General features: G+C 33.7%; 4 protein-coding genes across 5 annotated transcripts; 1 reads left to right on the top strand and 3 right to left on the bottom strand.

Moving 5' to 3' along the window:
• Positions 1–427: 427 nt before the first annotated feature.
• Positions 428–6371, bottom strand: NANS (N-acetylneuraminic acid synthase). Its single transcript, XM_073088600.1, has 5 exons — positions 6067–6371; positions 4558–4773; positions 2453–2800; positions 1236–1386; positions 428–892 (listed from the first exon to the last, which is right to left on the bottom strand). Exons 1-5 carry the CDS (start codon positions 6193–6195, stop codon positions 687–689), a joined length of 1050 nt encoding a protein of 349 aa, XP_072944701.1. The 5' UTR covers positions 6196–6371; the 3' UTR covers positions 428–686.
• A 129-nt stretch (positions 6372–6500) lies between these two features.
• On the bottom strand, positions 6501–11946 carry Hmgc (hydroxymethylglutaryl-CoA lyase). Its single transcript, XM_073088663.1, has 6 exons — positions 11744–11946; positions 11175–11320; positions 10479–10602; positions 9945–10157; positions 9258–9440; positions 6501–6855 (listed from the first exon to the last, which is right to left on the bottom strand). Exons 1-6 carry the CDS (start codon positions 11801–11803, stop codon positions 6583–6585), a joined length of 999 nt encoding a protein of 332 aa, XP_072944764.1. The 5' UTR covers positions 11804–11946; the 3' UTR covers positions 6501–6582.
• A 1089-nt stretch (positions 11947–13035) lies between these two features.
• LOC140753832 (uncharacterized) lies at positions 13036–15346 on the bottom strand. The gene is made up of 4 exons (XM_073088632.1): positions 14823–15346; positions 14196–14394; positions 13866–14066; positions 13036–13752 (listed from the first exon to the last, which is right to left on the bottom strand). The coding sequence occupies exons 1-4, from the start codon at positions 14891–14893 to the stop codon at positions 13627–13629; spliced, it is 597 nt and encodes a 198-aa protein (XP_072944733.1). The 5' UTR covers positions 14894–15346; the 3' UTR covers positions 13036–13626.
• Positions 15347–20244: 4898 nt separating this feature from the next.
• Positions 20245–21788, top strand: LOC140753840 (protein KRTCAP2 homolog). 2 transcript variants are annotated; one of them, XM_073088653.1, is made up of 4 exons: positions 20245–20411; positions 20506–20657; positions 21306–21433; positions 21609–21788. In XM_073088653.1, exons 1-4 carry the CDS (start codon positions 20408–20410, stop codon positions 21715–21717), a joined length of 393 nt encoding a protein of 130 aa, XP_072944754.1. In that variant the 5' UTR covers positions 20245–20407; the 3' UTR covers positions 21718–21788. The 2 variants fall into 2 exon arrangements, with proteins under 2 accessions (XP_072944754.1, XP_072944746.1); XM_073088645.1 differs by having other exon boundaries at positions 20247–20411; positions 20503–20657.
• Positions 21789–22006: the final 218 nt, after the last annotated feature.

The following is a 22006-nucleotide window of genomic DNA, read 5'->3' as shown; positions in this document are numbered from 1 at the left end:
GGGCCACGCTCAGAGTGTTGCAATAATTAGTTCGTTCTTATATCTTTCATCGCTTTCCTCCGAAATAGATCGCAGGGTGAATAGTGTTAGAAACATTCGGCGAACGTCAAGTCGGCGATCTGTCGTTTTTAAATATTAAAAGTCTGCACGTCACAACTTTATGAATGGGTGTTGACGTCAGAATAACGAGGCGGAGACATGGAAAATTTAGTTAACTATATAAATTTCGACTCATCACTTTTTATGAGATGATATCGTACGAACATGAATGGAGTATCTTTCAGAATTTTGCGCATCTACTCATATCCAAAAATATCGATAGAGGAAAAGGTACTTACCAAAACATACAAATAATGGCAAAGATTCGTGCCATTATTTGTATTTTATTATTTTAAACGACTAAAGTTAAGTAAAAAGTAAAACAATATAAAAATGGGAGTATTTAATGTCAATAATAATAATTAACAAAATAATAAATGAACATTACACATTCAGACTTATGCCATAAATTCGAAAGATTATGCTGCTTTGTTTCCGTTGTCATTATATCATATACGATTACAAAGTCATATAATTGCTTAAATCCTGTGGTCTCTTGTTGTTATTGAAATATGTATATTGGATAGTTTAATAAAAATAGGTATATAAAATGCTATATTGTCAAAAAAATACTATTATTAGGTTGGTTAGCAAAAGTCGCCTTTATTCAAAGGCTCGTCTTCCTTCTTGTCATACACAAGGGTTTTGTAGATTACTTCTTCAAAATGCAGAGCATTCAACCCTTTAGGCTCAGCTACTTTTATTTTGACATCTCCTGGGTACAAAATTTCACCTTTGTTCTTTGTACACCCCATTACAAGTGATTTTTGTAGTTTGTCAATGCATGGAATTTCTGAAACGTTCAATATTCTTATTTATTAATAATGCAATATTTAGCTTCATGAGAACAGTATTTTTTATACGTGATGGTCAATGCCACCTATGGACATCAGTGACCAACGACACAATAAAATGAAGCTGATCAGAAATGTGTTGCCACTCCTGAGGACTACGATAGTCGTTTGATATGTAAGTCAGCCGGTACTGGTCCATTGAAACCCAGAACCGTTTCACACTGGAAATTCGCGTGGATGTAATCTCCCCGATGAAACGATACTGGCTCTACCACTTTGAAAAATATAAGAGACAGTTGCACTTTATGTACCTATACATACTTATAAAGTCCTACAACTGACCTGAGGTAACTACTTTCTTGATGGGTGTCCCGAGCGAGGCCTCGATGACGCGCACGTCGCGCACCAGCTGCTCGAACTCGGTCGGCGTCAGCGAGCACACGTGGTCCGTGCCCTTCATGCCCTTGTCTAGGGTTATGTGCTTCTCTAACACCTGCAATTTATAAAAATATAATATAAAAATCGATCAGAAATTGATAAACAAAGCATTACGATATAAAATTATAATAACAGCAACCTAAATGATGTCATGTTGGGTTGGATCTCAAACAATCAGTTGTGCATGCAGCTACGAAAGATTTCGACAATAATTTAAAAACATTTGAGTATTATGCCACACAGTCGTTGACAAAATATTTAATTGCGTAGAAAAACTTTCGTAATGTCAAAGACGATATCTCTTGAACTTTTACCAATGTGACTGTGGAGTATTGTTATTGTATACCTAAATTACATTGAAACTAATCTAAATATTAATTACAAAAACTAAATCACGGACTAGAATATTCGATTTAACTACGGAATGTTTACCAGTGGATCAGGAAGACAAGGTTGTTCAGGAAATTGTCTAGACTGTTTCTTTGTCGAAAAAACTTCAATGCAGACGTCCAATTCGAGACGTTTTCTTTTGTTGAAATAATAACAAAGTTACCGGTTCAAATAAAATACAACGAGGTGTCAAGTTCAAAGGAAAAAGTCAAATAAAACATACAATAGATCATCTAACTTCAGAATGCAATCGTGTAATTAAGCGGAGAATTAATTCGTCACAGTCGTTTGATACGGATGACAAGCGAAGAATGGCTGCATACAAAAGATTTGTAAAAAGATTATGTTCAATACTTTTTAGAACAATTCAGCATCGCACGTTTAGGTTTTAAGAGGACAGTATATAAAGTTTTTGTAGCGTCACGTTTCTCACATGGAACTGTTTAAAAGATGCAAATATGACCGTAAGCGAAGGTGACTACTGACTACTACTGTTCATCTCTTGGTATAGGTACACAGTAACTCTGTAGTTCTGCTTTATTGTAATAATAACTCCGTTGTTGTTTTATCAGCATGATAATACAGACTGCATTCGAAATTAGTATTCAAAGTCAGAACTCGGAAGTAACACAGCTTTAACCGACCTTAAGTGTCATTGTAATTCAGTATATTTGGTTATAGGTTTGGAACATGAAGTACTCTAATCCATTGCAAAATATTTTTATACAAACCTTAGCTCCGAGGGCCACGGCACCCAAAGCCACAGCAGTTCCTACTTCTTGACCGGAGTATCCAACTGGTATGTCGAATGTGTTCTTGTAATCAAGGAGCACAGTCAAGTTGCAGTCTTCGAATGGCACGGGATACGCTGATATGCAGTGCAGCAAGCAAAACTTTTTGTGTTGAGCCGACACTATGTCATAGATGGTCTTCACGGCAGACTTATCCACCATCCCGGTGGATATAATCAGAGGAACATTCTTAGACGCAGCGTATTTCAGGAACAACAAGTTGTTCGAGTCGCCGGAACCTATTTTGATGAATGGGACTTTTATATTAACCAGGAAGTCAAATGACACCTGAAAATAACATTGATCAAGTGATACCAGCCAGTCTAATAGTTCCGGTATCCTCCCTAAAACTCAAGTAAAATAAGGTACAACTTTATTGTCTACGTAATTATAGTAAACGATACACAATCCAACCATACGAAATATCAGAGGTGACGGGTTTTATTCCCGGGTGGGCAGACATAAGTTGTAAAGATATTAACGATCTCCTCTCCATATAATAAAACATTATGATATATCATAATCTAAATTGCTGTATCAATCATAGGTATTTATGTTTACATAATATAACGAGAATGGCAGATTTGAAAGTGTAAGCTAACATCAGGTTTAATTCGGATAAGCAGACAAACAGGAAATATTTATAAAATCAGGTTTTTGAGTTGTAGAATCGTAAAATATGCGCGAACATAAGGAAAGGAAGTGTGTAATATAAATAATTAGATGTAACAAAATAATTTTAATTAGTTATTAATAGTCGTAGGTATATTGTTATTTCGTAACACTAAAACTTTATTTATCTACACGTGCACTACACATTCCTTTCAGAAACAGTACTGTATTGTATTATTTTGTATGAAAAGGTATGTTTAACAAAGTGGCCAATGGTTCAACGAACGCGTATAGTCTTCCTTGTAAACGGTATAGAGTTACGAGGAGACTGGCTAGCCTTGACTGCGGCTTGTTAGCGACTTGAAAGCTTTGCGCTTGTTTATCATTACTTATGATACTTTAATGCAACATTTTTGTTCATTAGTGTCATTGCAAAGTGTTCATTTCCATATTGCATGATTCTAAAACTCAAAAAACTGTGTTATCACGCTAATCTAGTTAAAGGAAACGGAATTTGGCGAGCAGTCCTCGTATTCAATTATTTTTAAAAGAAATGCTACAATAGTAAAAAACCTGCTCCATATTTACTACAGACAACTATATCAAAATCTATTTCGAAATGTTTTATATGTCCATATCGTATCTGTTTAAGGATTACCCTGAAACGTACTGATAAAAACGGTCAATAAACGCTTGATATAATAATTATATCCTACAAATAAACATGGCGAATAAGCGCTCGTTACAATAAATACATCCTATATAATACGATATATTATTGTGTAAGTCTATCATCATCAAATAAATAAGACACCAGCCATAGATTCAAATCTCAAATAACAAAATTCTATGTTTAATTAATAGAGGCATATATGATATAGGAACAAGGTTGTCCTTTCAATTGAGAGACATTGTTTTTATGGCATTTTTGATGGAGTCCAATAGAGACAATCAAGGGGACCTATCTAATCGTAACACTCAAGTGTGTAGATAGATACAAAATACACTTGTTTACATGTGTAAGTAGGTACCGTTACTGTTATAAAAATGATATCGTTTACAAATAAAATTATAGCCATTTATTATAATATAATAGATACCATATTTGTACTTTGGATCTTGTAACTATAACTAGTAGTATATAAAACGAATCTCTCCATTTACTTATAAATATTGGCACAAAATGTACCTAATAGGTACTTATTTGTTTTTTATTACTGTATGAAATTGTCTAACGCCTATCTTGTTGTATTTAAATCAGTACCTAATAATCATAAAAAAAATGTAGTCCATTGGCAGATCAGATAGTTATTCCTATGTCAATGAATCAAATTTTAGTTAATCGATTTCCAAATATAGTACCTATATGAAGTAAAATAACTAAACTATCAGGTAATTGGCAAAATTACTCGCTAAAAAAATTAAAAGCATACCATATCCATCGCTGAAGCTGTAAATAGTATTCCAACTTCTTGTGCATATTTGAACAGTTCCCTGTACTGGGATTCAGAAAACTCCAGATGTCGTTTATGATCTCCATACGTTTTGCCCCAGGAGTTAGGGGTGTCATATGGCCGCTCCAGGTACTTCGTAGTAAATTTTTCCTTCAAACATGTCTTTTGAAATTTCACGCAACTCGCTCCTGCATCCTGAAAATCATGACAACATTGTTCAACATAGATTTTTTACATTTCTTTTTTCTTATAGATTGAAATCGCAATCTCACTCGTTACGTTACACTTTTATTTGGATTTACAATAATTATCACCATTTTAGTTCAATTATGAAGATTTCGTCTTTAGCGTTCAACGGCGTTTGCATAATTTTTACATCAATACTGCCTTCCGAGTGTATTCTTCAAAGATTGTATGGATGAAAAAGAAACAATGAACATGAATTAGTCCAACTTACAATTAGTCTTGTAAGTACTACTTTTTGAGCCGGTAGGTAGGTACATTATTCTGTATTTTTACCGGATTTATAAGAATAACAGAAAATAGAAATAAATTACAGAATCAAGATTTTAGTCTAAACTGGAATTTAACCCACAATCTGTTAAATATGAGTAAAATAGCATCTCAAGGATAGCATCTATTTAAATTGCATTGTTTGGTACATTAAAGTGTCTATTAGTGTGAAAGGCACACAATATTTATGTCCTCGGTGCAAATGAAATGTGGGACTAAACCCAGTACGTAGATAATAGTGTCATTAACAGAAAATAACATTCGTAAGCTAGTAAAACAAAGGAACGTAAATAAATCTTAATTTATGTTTAATTATTATTATTTAACTGGCAACATTTCAAAGTTTCGAGCAATATTACGCACTTTTAACGATGTCTTTGTTTACACTTTATTAAGAACATCCAAACTGTATTTACCTAAAGAACAAAGTCAAGTAGAACGTTATCATTACTGCTGATATCTTCAGGTTCATAACAATACGGCTACTATTATAAGTTATTATAAATATGATTGAGTATGTTATTTGATAGATATTTAAGTATCATTCGTTGCACCCAATCCATATGTACCTACATAATTGCTTTGTCATGCTAATTATAGAAAAGAATGTATTTACTTTACCAGTATTCACAATGTGTCGAAAGGTCAGCTAGCGGCCGTCATTACAGCTATTTATACGATTGATCTAATGAATTTTTAAGAAACACGACGCATTGCAATTTACAAAGTAAATATTCGTATGCAAATATTGGATAATTGTTTCTCGTGTATTATTCATACAATTTTTAAAATAAAATTATTTGCGTCTGCTGCCTAGCGAACGATGTAATTTAATAGTGAAAGTAGGTTCTATTTAGTTATTATGTAAATAAAGGCACCTGTCAAAGGCGAATCATATAAACAAGCGTGATTCATTGTTTTGTTTCCTTATTCCAATACACTACTTAATTGTAAAAGGAAGTAGAAACCACTTACCTTAGCGGCTTTTATCAACTTTTTTGCGATTTCAATGTCACCTTGATGATTTTGTCCAACTTCTGCTATTATAAAACACGGGTTGTTGCCACCGACCCTAATATCCTCCGTAATCTTAACTTCGACCATCTTCACAGCCGTCAGTGTTCCATATAGAAAATTGAATCCGATCTGACCCTCGACTAGAGTACTTGTGGGAAAAACACTGTCAATATATATAAGTTTATCGACCTCCGGCTCAGTATCGGATTGAGTAAATAAGGTCAATTCAATATAAAGCGAGCTGCTTGTTGCGCGCCCGCCGCACTAGTGCGCGCCGGCCCCGCCGCGGTACCCACTCCGCATGATAATTGATAAAAACCAGTATACTGGAGGGCGTCGCTCGTGACCATATGTAACGAGACCCGCCGGTAGATAAATAACAAACGACTGGAGAACATAAAACGTCGCCTTTATTACACGTTCCTTGGATGCATTGTTAAATACATTTTTGTTTATTACACGAAATATTGCATTTTACACATTACAAGTGGCTATTTTGATAACGTCTTCGTGATTCTTAAATCTGTCACCTAACGCTCTATTAACTTTAGATTCTGTCATTTTGCCAAGGAAGCTCGAGATGTATCTGCCCGCCTCTAGGAGCTTGATTATGTCGATGTTTGTGTTGACTCCTAGGCCGTATAGAAAGTAGACGAGATCCTCCGTTGCAAGGTTGCCGCTGGCGCCGCGAGCGTACGGGCAGCCGCCGAGACCAGAGATCGAGGAATCGATGGTGTTGATGCCGAACTGCAAAACAAGGCTCGTTTATATATATACGTTGATGACGTAACACGCCGTAAGATGAGTGGGTGTGCTTATGCGGACTTGTTTTTAACAACAGTTTTGCTCATGTCTTTGTTATCGGTAGCGGCGACCTTTGGGTGCACTCGTCTTGATAAGATCTAAGATAAATTTAAGAAAACATATACAACGAGTGAGTTTATATACCTAATAATAAATTCCATAAAATCATATAACCCGTTACCTACATGAATCTTTTCTGACAACATCAAATCATAAATATCAGGGACTGCAACAACACAAACACAAAAGAATTTAAACATATACTATCATACGCAAACACCAAATTTAACGATATTTACACGAAGTTACCCATAATTAGTGGAAAATAACTACAAGTTCATTAGTAACATCAGTAACTTGCTAACAATTATGATTAATTATGATTTCAGATAACTATTGGCTATAAAACTTTACATATCCCACTGCTGAGGGTTAACCCCACAATTGAAGAACGCCTGAAGTATACTTAAGTATGTTGCAACATGCTTTAGTATGCTCCAGTTACTGTTTAACCATTATCGAATATTTCCACAACGATCAAATAGCTCTCGACAAATTCAATTCTACTGCTACAATACTGCCATCTAATGAAAACACCCAGAATGGAAGGCTGGAATTGCCCTTTGCCGTTACCTAAATTTAAGTTATTAGCGGTAACCCATCTTACTGCCAACTGTATTACTTAAATTTATAGATCGACGATCTTCGATCTACACAAGCGGCGAAACCACAGTATAAGGATCTATATGTACTGTGGCGAAACTATACGCGCTTCGGATATCAATTACTTGTCACCAAATAACCATTTGCATTCTATTGCTTTCAATTGAACTTCTTATTTTTAAATTAAACCTAGCTATAAAACAGATGACCGCTTGATAAAAAAGTCGCCGTTGCCGTCGTATATGTACATTTGGAATAGGTAGGTACGTCAATTGTCAGTGTATTAGCGTCTTTGAAGGCAAATCATTGCATTTTATTTAATCTGGGGCTACTAGAAAATTCGTCCCACACCCGGTATGGACACGGAAAAAGAAGATGCAAGCCGAACCACCAGTCCAGTTAATTTGAGTGGAACTGAAGGTTTGTGGACCGTACGGCACTCGGTGAGTTCCACAGAACACCAGTTTTAATTGTAAATATTTAAAAGTAGTTATTACACAACCACAGACAACGTATCCGTAAACAAGTGTGAAAGCGGGGTTAAGAACATTCCACCATGTTACTAACACATACGTAATTGGTGGGTTTTAATACTTTACGTTCAACTAACCCTAAAAAATCTAAGGACTATCTTTCTGGGGGTTTCTGTCTCATTTTAAAATGTCTTAACCATTTTTAAAAACGGAAGGAGTTAAATTTACCGGAACGAACTCATTTGACTGGCTTAAACAATGAAAAAGTTCAATAAAACAAACCCAGGCCTACCTAACTTCCGATTTCCGATGAAACCAAATAAAAACGTTTTGTATAATTGGCTTGACCGCAAAAGGTGGCCTCAACATTTTCTACCTGACTGAACACTTGAATTCTAAATTATACTCCCAAGTACTAATGATGAGAATCTTTTTATTATTGAACTCCGTATAAATACTCCGTATAAATACTTTGTTTTTCCTCGAATATTCAAACATTTATGTATCTACTTATCTAATAAATGTGCTCTTTTTTCAGCAACTTTCACCTATATTTCGGCTGGACCTTTTGTCTATTAACTTCTTTGGATAACTTCGAATAGGTTAAAATCTCCCTCGAACGAAAACACTGGATCAACAGGTTTATTTCTATAATACTATAAAGCTCGTCTGCTACTCCTATATCTTCCATAATATAGGAGTAGCAGACGAGCATGCAGTCCACCCGATGGTAAGTGACTACTGCCGCCCATGGACATCTGGGAACAATCAATCTCAGATACACCGTTACCCCTGAACTAAGCTCGAATGTCTTGAAAAAGTATGTCCTTACAACAGCAAGCTTTCAAATTTTATGAAAAATACCCTACATAAGAATTCGAATACCCTACATAAGAAAACCCTATATAAATATTCAATAGATAGATCATAGATAAGTGTAGATATCTCACCACCTTGTAATTTAAGGAAGCCATTAAATTGCTTAAACGGCTGACAGTTCTGTCAGCCATTTAATGGCTGTCATGATATAATAACGACATCGAAAAAAAAGTGCGAAGAAATATCGTTTCATTCGTAAATGACCTAAAAACGAAATAGACACGAAAATAGATGACAGTGACAATTTCAAGTGTCAAAATTGGTTACATTTTCTTGTTAGGAGTGAGTAATCTTTACTAATCTATGAGATAGATTAATAATAGTCCGTACCTCGAGCCCCGCGAGCAGGCTGGCGAGCGCCTGCCCGTACGTGTCGTGCAGGTGCAGCGCGAGCGCGCCCGCCGCCGGCCGCAGCTCGCGCAGCAGCGCGCGCACCGAGCCCGCCGTGCCCACGCCGATCGTGTCCCCCAGCGACACCTCGTAGCAACCCATCGCGAACAGCTCCTCTGTTATCTGAGGATGTACTCGATACTTCACAAGTGTTTATTTAAATTTAAAAAAAAACCGAGCTGCCTGGCTGGAGAAACATTGATTATAACATTAGTATTAACTTCCATAAAAATCAAAATTGTCAACGTAAGATTTGTCCGGAGTGACGCTACCCAACACAGGAGCCGGAATAATCCACCGCATTCAAATCATTTTATGATTCCATGTCCATTGCTTGTATGAGCGATACACATAATGTCGAGTACAGAAACTCAGATCATGAATAAAAATTTCTTTTTTACATACATGTTCTAGTAGCATGATAACAGCTCTATAGCATAAGAACATGATAGCATGATAACTTTCGCCAGTTCAATTGCATCAACAATAATAAAATATGAATACAAAAACTAAAGAGTGATGTAACATAAAATAAGCCAACTTTTGATTGCTTGTACATAATAAAAAATAATATACAAAATAAATCAAACATCTACAATCAAAATAGTGTAAATGTAGTGTAATCACCTTTGCAATCACTTTAGGTTTTATGGGTCCATCGTACGGGCAACCAACCACACAGGACACATATCCTCTAACTCTAATACCATCTTTAACAGCTGCCTCAGCAACCTCCTTAAACCGTCTCAGTCCTTCTTCTACTGAGCAGTTCAAATTCTTCTGGGAGAATCCTTCAGATCCAGCTGGGAATATGGCTATTTCTTCAATATTGCATTTTTTCTACAAAAAATAAATTCATTTAGTTTTGTACCAACAAAAATAATATTTTTATTGTTAAATTCCAGGAGCATATTTGGGTATATTTTAGAGTACAGCTTACTCTGGCACCTCTAATACTAAAAACGTTTGTGTGAAGCTATGAAAGAAAGTAATTTATTCTGTAGTGAGAAAAATGTAATATCAATTAGGTCTAAGTGTCTACTACACTTCTTGATTATTGAATGTGTTTTTCTTCTACTTGTATAATATTTTACAAATATATGCTTGTCTTTAGTGTAATAATTTCATATGCATTATAATCATCATTAATAGATACATTACAGCAGTTTCATAGCCCTTCAAGTTAGGTATCAGCACTGGGTAATTGACTCCTGGTGCTCTCTTGAGATTCTTCATCACATCCACTCCATCACTCATTTGTTTCACCCATTTTGGACTGACAAAACTAGAGTTGACAAAGTAATAAATAAAATTAATATTATTAGATAACATGATACATAGTGTATGTCATAACTGAACAATAATAAAAAATAATTTAAAAAGTCAATTAAAACAGTAAGTGGAAACATTTTGGAGTCTTTCAATTATTGTGTGATGTTCTTCAACCTCATATTATGTTTTGGGCTTAAGTATTTATTAGTAATATTTATTTACAGGTATTGCAACTTTTTATGATTCTACAGCAGTAAATTAAGCTTTTACTTTTGCTTTATAGAAGTAGAATTCATGTTGCTGTGTTCTGGATGAGTGTATAAGAGCAAACATACTTGAATAATGTGTGCAAATTTTGTGTTTAAGTAGAGTCAACATTGTAAATATTAATTATTACATGAATATCTTTTATTCTAAGGGAAGATAATTCTTAAAGGCAACTGTGTTGTTCCTATTCATATGTATTCATATGTAATTCATTTGTATTCTGTACTTCTATAACATAATAATAAATATATATAGTCATTAATCATTAGAAATATTTGAATTATTAATCATTATTATAAGTTTATTAACGGATATTACCTGGCAGATTCAATATGTTTAATTCCAGCATCAGCAAGTTTATGAATGAGTTCAACTTTGATGTCAGTAGGTACAAATTTAGCTTCATTTTGCAAGCCATCTCTTGGTCCCACTTCATAAATGCGTACATCTGGTGTAGCGGAACTCTGAAATTTAAAAAGTTAAAGTTTCTTTTTATATTGATATTTACAATGTATAAAGCATATGCATTCAGTGTAAGAGTTCAAGAGACATCTCCGATTTTTTTAATAACATGGGCAGAGCAGAATTTACTAAAACGGTGGGAAATTCTGTCCGTTTCTCTGAAGGAAATTAAAATACGTTAACTTGACAAGTGTGGTGTGATTATTTTGTGAATAGACTCCCTCAACCATCCAATAGTTATGACCAAATGGTCTTAACATAGAGATTTAGAGGACACTGATAATAGATGGTTTTTAGTTAATTTCTGGTGCTGAGTGTTTTCATTTTTAGCATTGTGTACATGGTACTCATGTCATAGAGAACCGTAGTGTAAGTTATAAGCATAGAAAACATTAATAAGCGTTATTTATCAGTGAAATACTTACGAGAGGACGACTTGTAACCTTTAACACATTTAAGGTGCCTAGTTTTCTGAACAAGGCCATTATTTTACAACTATTTTATTGAGAAGTCGTAAAAAAATGTTGATCTACTATATGCTAATATATTTGCCAAAATGTAGTGATATAATGAAGATAAAACAAGTAAATATGAGATGTTAAAGCACTTATCGCGCATTGCTTGCTAAACTTACCTACTGATAATGATAACACGACTCGCGTAATCAAGGGAAGCAGTTCATTTAAATTATTCATTAGCGTTTCAAAATTTTAACACTTATAAACGTAGGTACGTTATTAAAATAAGAATACATAACAGATTAAAATAATGAAAACAAGGTACATGAATTAATCATAATATAGTAATAAAATAACTCGGATAAATTTTAAATTAGATGTGAATTAATGTTGTCACTAAGGTTCAATATTGATTGAATTTTAGTTATCCCTCCAGCTGATAACAAAATTAAAATTTAAAACAATCGCAAGTCAATGTCATGTATTGTCATGTCAGACACCACGCCCATGAAGTTATAGGTAAATATGGAGAACACACTTCGAATACCTACTTGAAGCAAAACCTATGTATCACCATCTCGCTCTCTGTGGGCAGACCCTCTCTGTCTAAGTAGGGTAACCTTTATTTATTTTTTCCAGGACATAGCTATAATTGTTGCTGTCCATTTATAGGTTTACAATAATATTTATATAATTATCTACATCTCATTATTATTAAGACCGAGCCCCTAAAGATTATAATATAGATCATGATAATTATGCATGCGTATAGTAAATTATGAAAGAAGCTGTTTGTTAAAGTGTGAAAGTTTAGATGTTTCTGGGTTTGTAAATTTGGCTGTTTGTTATTAGTCTAATCACGCAGAAAGTGCTGGGTCGACATGAACAGAATTTTTCGCGGAAATAGATCATGACCAGGACATAGGTTTAGTTACCGCGGCAACACGAAATGAATGACTGAGATCTGTGCGGGCGCGAGAAATGGACATCATTGTACACATCAATTTACAACAACTGGTACTAAGAGACCAACCCAGAAATTGCGAAAAAGAAATCAGATGTTTCGTTAATTTTGTTGAATAATGTAACATAATAAACAGCTATTTTTTTTACAAATTTCTGGGTTAGTCAGTGTTAAGGAGCAGGAGTGGTAAGGAGGGTGTTAAGGTGTTTTTTAACTCGTGTGCTATTTTTAATATTACGTATATATATTATACGGGAATATAATAGGAACGGCAATGTATAAAAAAAAACAAAAACACTTTCCAAATTAAAATCATATATTATATTTTTTTTTATTTATTATAAATGACTAAATATGATTGTTCTGTGTAGTTTCTGTCTCTTACCACGTAAATCTCGGAAAATATTTTCTTTGTGGCTCTTTAAGTGAGCACGTATACGCATTAAAAAAAACGAATGAGCTAATTGTTTAACTATCTTAGTTTCATGCAAATCATTACATTGAATGGAGTCCGTGATCGGATGGTTAAACATTTCCTGCAACAGAGGAGTAAAATATTGTGATACGACATTGATTAATTTGTTTTCTATGTTATTTTCTCCAAGTTGGCCCATCAATTTAGCTCGTTGAAAAATTTTGTCACAATATTTTACAATTTTGTAAGCTGCTACGGAAGGAAAATAAAGTTTGCCTCGGTTCACAAATGACGTAAATGAATTAAATTTATTTATAATCAAAGAATATGAATGATCTGTTGGCGGATTTTTAAGTGTTACTAAAGCATTATAACAATGTTCACAAGAAACGCGGGTAAAAATTTGTTTTACAATGTAACCAGTTATATAATATAAAATATTTTCCTGGTATGGACTAGTATGAAATGCGTCTAAATTTTGAAACACATTTTCAACATCTTCTTGATAGTCAGGTTCATCCCGAGGTAGAAACAAACTTTTCGGTTTACGGTTTTCGGTTTCGGTATATACTCTTCATGTAATGTACTTCTTGCTGTCTGAAAATTATAATATGGTTATGTATTTTACAAAATGTTGCCTTGTCATCATTAAACTTGAACTACCATTATTTCTAAATACTTATGTATAAGTAAAGGAAAGGGAAACTTACAGTTAACTTGTTAAGATTGCTTATATTTCCAAGAACTTCCCGACACTGTATTTTACTGAAATGGTCTTCAACATTGCAGCCAGCACTTTTAACTCCCATTTCCTTATGTGGAGAATTACTTTTATAAATAGTAGAACTAGTGCTTGGTACAGCCAAAGCAGCTGTTGGCACCATAGACTCTTCATGTAATGTACTTGATGTCTGAAAATTATAATATGATTATGTATTTTACAAAATGTTGCCTTTTGTCATAATTATATTTGAACTACCATTATTTATAAATACTTATGTATATGTAATATAGGTAATTAAATTAAGTGACATTTTTACCTTGACTGTGACATACGGTGATATTATTTGTTGATTTAATAATATAGTAGGAACTGCTGTTGATTTTAATCGTCTTGTTTTTAAATCATAATCTGTTTCTTGAAAATACAAATTGCAAATCCTTGCGCTTTTATAGAACTTCATTTTCAATGGTACAATTGATAGCCACAATTTTCTTCGAGTATCATTTTGAGGAAATCTAAAAAATAACATATTTATGGTTTTAATGTTAACTTATTAACATATCAGAATAGTTATAAATAAAAATTATATAATAAATTCAATATTATCTAAAAAAATAGTCTGCCTTAAGAATGGAGAAGAGTGTATGCAATAACTAAGTAACCTAGATAATTAGTTAAAACTGTTAAGGTCCTACGTTCTACGGAAAGTCCCAGATATATCCTCATTATGGTCACACTACTGCAATACTTCGTCATGTAAACAAAATAAATTAACTTCCAAAAATCAATGAAATTCAATGTAAATGTATTTGATCTTGACATAGTTATCTTTTACAATTATTTTGAAAACACTGGTTAATCGATTTAGGAGGAAATTATGTGAAAATACAAAGAAATATGTTTACAATGATTCCATGTCAGAAATCAGGGTTTAAACACTTACGCGTGAAATTTTATATCACCATTTGGACACCACGTACTATCGCAACCACTCACAACACAACTTTGCACCATTTTTATTAACTATAACAATGTTTAACGCGAAAAATCTCAAACCAAGCTATATGAACCGAAAAGTAAACAACCGCCATATTGCACGATTTATTTTGGCACATAGGGCCAATGTTGCCACATTACCGAATCCTTAAGAAATGGGATTATAATTCGTTGAATTGCCAACCCAGATATGCATACGTGACCTACGATTTTGGGATTTTCAATTGAACTAATCATAGTTCAAGTATTTATTTAAAGGTAAATTATTTGACAGTGTTTAACTTCTGGTTAGGCTAGTGTGGTGACTAATTCTAAGAATTTTCTAGGAGATTTAAAGAAGAAGATAGCAATACTATAGTCCACACTAGAAAGAGAGGTCGGCCCACAGAAAGCGGGATGGAGATACGTAGGTATTTGCCTCAAGATTTTGTTCTAAGTCTGGCCTCCATATTTACCTATAACTTCATGACCACGCCATTGTATTTGTGTCCGTGAAACTAGCACAGCATTTGCCAGCAGAGCACTAAAAAATGAGAGTTCTATTCGCATGCACATGAGTTCTATAGTTCCTGATAGTTTTCAGGAATAGTTCTGGCGATTTCACGGAAATAAAGCAGAATGAAATAATGCTCTGCTAACTTCACACAGCAGAGCATTTTCTACAAAATTGAAAAAAAAGCTATTGATTAGTGTAATTAGCTAATACCTGGAGTTCCTAATAGTTTTCAGTGATAGTTCTCGCGAAATAAACTTTAAAAATAATTTATTGATAAAATAAATTGACAAAAATTTAACCAAAAAAAATCTGCAAAAAGGTTATTTAAAAGTGGAAACTTGTCGATTTTGCAAAGCCTAGTAATAAAATGATACATTTGTACAATAACTGACCCAGGAACTCACACTAAAGTGCCAGCACAGCATACTAGAATAGTACAAATCGGAAAGATTTTCGACAAAACTTTTTTTAATATTATTTTCACGTACCCAGGGGGAAGGAACTCAGCGGTTTTACATAGGCTAGTAATATGGCTACAATTTAAAAATATAACCAATCCCAGAACGCTCACTAAAGTGCCAGCAGAGCATACTAGAATAACAAAAATCGGATGGAGTTTCGACAAATATTTTTTTTAATTATTTCCACGTAACCAGATAGCGGGAACTCATCGGTTTTATAAAGACTAGTAACATAGCTACAATTTAAGAATATAACCAATCCCAGAACTCTCACTAAAGTGCCAGCAGAGCATACTAGAATAGGAAAAATCGGATGGATTTTCGACAAATATTTTTTTTTTCAATCATTTCCACGTAACCAGATGGCGGGAACTCATCGGTATTATGTAGACTAGTAACATAGCTACAATTTTAAAAATATAACCAATCCCAGAACTCACACTAAAGTGCCAGCAGAGCATACTAGAATAACAAAAATTGGATGGATTTTCGACATTTTTTTTTTCAATCATGTCCACGTAACCAGATGACGGGAACTCATCGGTTTTGTATACACTAGTAAAATAGCTACAATTTAAAAATATAACATATCACAGAACTCACACTAAAGTGCCGGCGGAGCATACTAGAATAGCAAAAATAGGATGGATTTTCAACAAATAATTGTAGCCAGTAGCCGAAAATAATTGTATCTGGTTACGTGGACATGATTGAAAAAAAAAATATTTGTCGAAAATCCATCCGATTTTTGTTATTCTAGTATGCTCTGCTGGCACTTTAGTGTGAGTTCTGGGATTGGTTATGTTTTTAAATTGTAGCTATGTTACTAGTCTACATAAAACCGATGAGTTCCCGCCATCTGGTTACGTGGACATGATTGAAAAAAAATATTTGTCGAAAATCCATCTGATTTTTGTTATTCTAGTATGCTCTGCTGGCACTTTAGTGTGAGTTCTGGGATTGGTTATGTTTTTAAATTGTAGCTATGTTACTAGTCTACATAAAACCGATGAGTTCCCGCCATCTGGTTACGTGGACATGATTGAAAAAAAAAATTGTCGAAAATCCATCCAATTTTTGTTATTCTAGTATGCTCTGCTGGCACTTTAGTGTGAGTTCTGGTATTGGTTATATTTTTAAATTATAGCTATGTTACTAGTCTACATAAAACCGATGAGTTCCCGCCATCTGGTTACGTGGACATGATTGAAAAAAATATTTGTCGAAAATCCATCCAATTTTTGTTATTCTACTATGCTCTGCTGGCACTTTAGTGTGAGTTCTGGTATTGGTTATATTTTTAAATTATAGCTATGTTACTAGTCTACATAAAACCGATGAGTTCCCGCCATCTGGTTACGTGGACATGATTGAAAAAAAATATTTGTCGAAAATCCATCCGATTTTTGTTATTCTAGCATGCTCTGCTGGCACTTTAGTGGGAGTTCTGGGATTGGTTATATTTTTGAATTGTAGCTATGTTACTAGTCTACATAAAACCGATGAGTTCCCGCCATCTGGTTACGTGGACATGATTGAAAAAAAATATTTGTCGAAAATCCATCTGATTTTTGTTATTCTAGCATGCTCTGCTGGCACTTTAGTGTGAGTTCTGGGATTGGTTATATTTTTTTAATTGTAGCTATGTTACTAGTCTACATAAAACCGATGAGTTCCCTCCATCTGGTTTCGTGGACATGATTGAAAAAAAAATATTTGTCGAAAATCCATCCGATTTTTGCTATTCTAGTATGCTCTGCTGGCACTTTAGTGTGAGTTCTGGGATTGGTTATATTTTTAAATTGTAGCTATGTTTTTAGTCTATATAAAGCCGTTCACGTCATCTGGTTACGTGTAAATAATTTAAATAAAATATTTGTCGAAAATCCATCCGATTTTTGTTATTCTAGCATGCTCTGCTGGCACTTTAGTATGAGTTCTGGGATTGGTTATATTTTTAAATTGTAGCTATGTTACGAGTCTACATAAAACCGATGAGTTCCCGCCATCTGGTTACGTGGACATGATTGAAAAAAATATATTTGTCGAAAATCCATCCGATTTTTGTTATTCTAGTATGCTCTGCTGGCACTTTAGTGTGAGTTCTGGGATTGGTTATATTTTTAAATTGTAGCTATGTTTTTAGTCTATATAAAGCCGATGAGTTGCCGTCATCTGGTTACGTGTAAATAATTTAAATAAAATATTTGTCGAAAATCCATCCGATTTTTGTTATTCTAGCATGCTCTGCTGGTGCTTTAGTGTGAGTTCTGGGATTGGTTATATTTTTAAATTGTAGCTATGTTACTAGTCTACATAATACCGATGAGTTCCCGCCATCTGGTTACGTGGACATGATTGAAAAAAAAATATTTGTCGAAAATCCATCCGATTTTTCCTATTCTAGTATGCTCTGCTGGCACTTTCGTATGAGTTCTGGGATTAGTTATATTTTTAAATTGTAGGTATGTTACTAGTCTACATAAAACCGATGAGTTCCCGCCATCTGGTTTCGTGGACATGATTGAAAAAAAATATTTGTTGAAAATCCATCTGATTTTTGTTATTCTAGCATGCTCTGCTGGCACTTTAGTGTGAGTTCTGGAATTGGTTATATTTTTAAATTGTAGCTTTGTTACTAGTCTACAAAAAATTGATGAGTTCCCGCCATCTGGTTACGTGGACATGATTGAAAAAAAATATTTGTCGGAAATCCATCTGATTTTTGTTATTCTAGTATGCTCTGCTGGCACTTTAGTGGGAGTTCTGGGATTGGTTATATTTTTAAATTGTAGCTATGTTACTAGTCTATATAAAACCGATGAGTTCCCGCTATCTGGTTACGTGGAAATAATTAAAATAAAATATTTGTCGAAAATCCATCCGATTTTTGTTATTCTAGCATGCTCTGCTGGTGCTTTAGTGTGAGTTCTGGGATTGGTTATATTTTTAAATTGTAGCTATGTTACTAGTCTACATAATACCGATGAGTTCCCGCCATCTGGTTACGTGGACATGATTGAAAAAAAAATATTTGTCGAAAATCCATCCGATTTTTCCTATTCTAGTATGCTCTGCTGGCACTTTCGTATGAGTTCTGGGATTAGTTATATTTTTAAATTGTAGGTATGTTACTAGTCTACATAAAACCGATGAGTTCCCGCCATCTGGTTTCGTGGACATGATTGAAAAAAAATATTTGTTGAAAATCCATCTGATTTTTGTTATTCTAGCATGCTCTGCTGGCACTTTAGTGTGAGTTCTGGAATTGGTTATATTTTTAAATTGTAGCTTTTTTACTAGTCTACAAAAAATTGATGAGTTCCCGCCATCTGGTTACGTGGACATGATTGAAAAAAAATATTTGTCGGAAATCCATCTGATTTTTGTTATTCTAGTATGCTCTGCTGGCACTTTAGTGGGAGTTCTGAGATTGGTTATATTTTTAAATTGTAGCTATGTTACTAGTCTATATAAAACCGATGAGTTCCCGCTATCTGGTTACGTGGAAATAATTAAAAAAAATATTTGTCGAAACTCCATCCGATTTTTGTTATTCTAGTATGCTCTGCTGGCACTTTAGTGAGCGTTCTGGGATTGGTTATATTTTTAAATTGTAGCCATATTACTAGCCTATGTAAAACCGCTGAGTTCCTTCCCCCTGGGTACGTGAAAATAATATTAAAAAAAGTTTTGTCGAAAATCTTTCCGATTTGTACTATTCTAGTATGCTGTGCTGGCACTTTAGTGTGAGTTCCTGGGTCAGTTATTGTACAAATGTATCATTTTATTACTAGGCTTTGCAAAATCGACAAGTTTCCACTTTTAAATAACCTTTTTGCAGTTTTTTTTTGGTTAAATTTTTGTCAATATATTTTATTAATAAATTATTTTTTAAGTTTATTTCGCGAGAACTATCTCTGAAAACTATTAGGAACTCCAGGTATTAGCTAATTACACTAATCAATAGCTTTTTTTTCAATTTTGTAGAAAATGCTCTGCTGTGTGAAGTTAGCAGAGCATTATTTCATTCTGCTTTATCTCCGTGAAATCGCCAGAACTATTCCTGAAAACTATCAGGAACTATAGAACTCATGTGCATGCGAATAGAACTCTCATTTTTTAGTGCTCTGCTGGCAAATGCTGTGCTAAGTTCACCAACATATTGTATTTTGACATCAAAAAAAGAAATGAAAAATGCCATAAAGCTACCAAGGTAATATTACGATGGAGTCAAGTTAGCTACAAATTTGATTGTCCATTACATGAAGAATCTAAGTAATTAGAAATATCTTAGTAATTAAAGTAATAATGGTTACATATACCCTTAAATTTGTTTTTCATGTCAATGGCATTTTTGTAAATTTGTCATAATGTTAAGTCAAGAGTCAACTGTCAATTATTATTGTCAAAACGCTGTCAGTGACTCTGATGTCGGCTGTCATCGTGTTGTGTTATCGTCATCAAGTTAACGTAGAAACTTGATTTTTAAGTTTATACCGGCGAATTTATATCGCATTCTTACTATTGTTAAAAGTTATATACAAATAACTTTCGTAAAATAACTTTATCGCAATGGGTGAGTATTATTGCCTACAGCTACTCGGTTATTATTACTTATTGTACGGTATCAAGAAACCTGGATTAATATATATGTTTTCTTATTTCAGCAGTGAACAGTGCCACGTCTTTTGTGTTATCGTCAATTTTAGCCCTTTTAATATTTTCGGGGATGCAGATGTATAAGCCACTCCTTATAAGATCGCCGATTACAATTATATTTGGAGGTTACCTCGGCTCATTGATGTTCATGTTTTTCGTGACTGTATCCTTTTATAATTCAAGAATTAACGCAGTAATCTTAAGAATATCATATTTTAAGAGCAGTATTACCTAGAAAACAGTATAACCTCGGCAGACTTATATTTACTATCAATATTTGAAATGTATTGTAGTGTTTTTAGGGCGAATTTTCTTATTATTAGTGTTTCAATATTCGTTTATTAAGTTTCAATGAAACGATTGGTCCTAACCACTATGTTGTGTATTGTGTAGGGCAAATTAACAAGTATAACTTACAACTTACTTTAAAATAATTACAGAATGTGTAAATGTTAAAATAGGTGGTTTATCAACATATAATATAGATCTTTTTATATATGGAATGAAATATAGCAAAATAGTATATCATTAAAAAAATAACAGGTGTTTATAGATATCTGTATTGTTATAACCTGGTGAGGAAAGATTTTAACATCGGTAAACATAGAATGGTAAGTTTCCTAGGATAGCTATAAATTCTACTTAAGTTCACCCATGACTTAGGTGGAATAAAGCCTGTGTTTGGATACCCTACTGTCAACAAGAAAATGGGGAACTTACTAGCTAGTTCCAGCATTGATTTTTTTGTAATTAATGAAGCTACAAATTATGGCATGAATACTATAGTGATGTTCCTTAGCAAATTTATCAGGCTGTAGGTAATCTGGAGGCCACACTATTTGGTAAGAACTTCCAGCTGAAGCTCCCAGAAATTGTCTTGTCCATGGCAATATCACTCATTGCAGCTGGTATGGTGCACAGGATCTGTTTTACTACATGGTAATTTGGTTTATTAAACCCATATTTATATTTTCAATAATTCTAAGATAATAATCATCTTTATATTCAATCTATGGATCCAGCTAGCATTTACTCATATGTACTGAAAATTTATATAAATTTTGTCATCTATTGCAGATCACACTTTTTTTACTAATAATGTTCTTTTTTTCAGTTTAATATTTTCTTTGATTACAATTTACTATATGAACAAATTGTCACAAAAAGCATACGCAGCCACTGCACCTGCTCCAGCACCAGTCAAGAGCCGCCGTCATAAATAAGGAATATTTTAATAAAAATAAGGATTTTTCTTTTTTATATATTTTGGAATATAATTTTTTTAAGAATATTATTTTTTAGTTTTTCTTGACCTGATCAACAATTATTATAAGTGAATTAATTATTTTATTTTACAGACGTTAATATCCAATTCAACAAATAAAATTAGAGTGAATATATGAGAGTTGAATTCACCTGATATTAAGTGACCACTGCTGCCAAACTTATTTAACCTTGTGGTTACATTTCCATTGTTACAACAGTAGCATGTGACCAAATTAATTGCATTAT

Source organism: Epargyreus clarus, unplaced genomic scaffold (genome assembly GCF_041222505.1).
Source record: "Epargyreus clarus isolate Ecla_fem2 unplaced genomic scaffold, WU_Ecla_fem_2.2 ptg000003l, whole genome shotgun sequence".
NCBI classification, from domain to species: Eukaryota; Metazoa; Arthropoda; class Insecta; order Lepidoptera; family Hesperiidae; genus Epargyreus; species Epargyreus clarus.
Note: the sequence above shows the minus strand (reverse complement) of the source record. Positions and strands in the feature narration are given on the sequence as shown.

Excerpts from the sequence above, each read along its gene's own strand:
- NANS (XM_073088600.1), bottom strand. The coding sequence starts at position 6,195 with ATGGTCGAAGTTAAGATTACGGAGGATATTAGGGTCGGTGGCAACAAC. Across the intron at positions 1,387-2,452 it reads CCGTGGCCCTCGGAGCTAAG|GTGTTAGAGAAGCACATAAC; the intron begins GTTTGTATAAAA and ends TATAAATTGCAG. Across the intron at positions 893-1,235 it reads CAAGAAAGTAGTTACCTCAG|AAATTCCATGCATTGACAAA; the intron begins GTCAGTTGTAGG and ends TGAACGTTTCAG.
- Hmgc (XM_073088663.1), bottom strand. The coding sequence starts at position 11,803 with ATGGCCTTGTTCAGAAAACTAGGCACCTTAAATGTGTTAAAGGTTACA. Across the intron at positions 10,603-11,174 it reads AAACATATTGAATCTGCCAG|TTTTGTCAGTCCAAAATGGG; the intron begins GTAATATCCGTT and ends TGTCAACTCTAG. Across the intron at positions 10,158-10,478 it reads TGAAGGGCTATGAAACTGCT|AAAAAATGCAATATTGAAGA; the intron begins GTAATGTATCTA and ends TATTTTTTGTAG.
- LOC140753832 (XM_073088632.1), bottom strand. The coding sequence starts at position 14,893 with ATGGTGCAAAGTTGTGTTGTGAGTGGTTGCGATAGTACGTGGTGTCCA. Across the intron at positions 14,395-14,822 it reads GGTGATATAAAATTTCACGC|ATTTCCTCAAAATGATACTC; the intron begins GTAAGTGTTTAA and ends GTTATTTTTTAG. Across the intron at positions 14,067-14,195 it reads CACCGTATGTCACAGTCAAG|ACATCAAGTACATTACATGA; the intron begins GTAAAAATGTCA and ends TATAATTTTCAG.
- LOC140753840 (XM_073088645.1), top strand. Across the intron at positions 20,658-21,305 it reads TGTTCATGTTTTTCGTGACT|GCTGTAGGTAATCTGGAGGC; the intron begins GTATCCTTTTAT and ends CAAATTTATCAG. Across the intron at positions 21,434-21,608 it reads AGGATCTGTTTTACTACATG|TTTAATATTTTCTTTGATTA; the intron begins GTAATTTGGTTT and ends TCTTTTTTTCAG.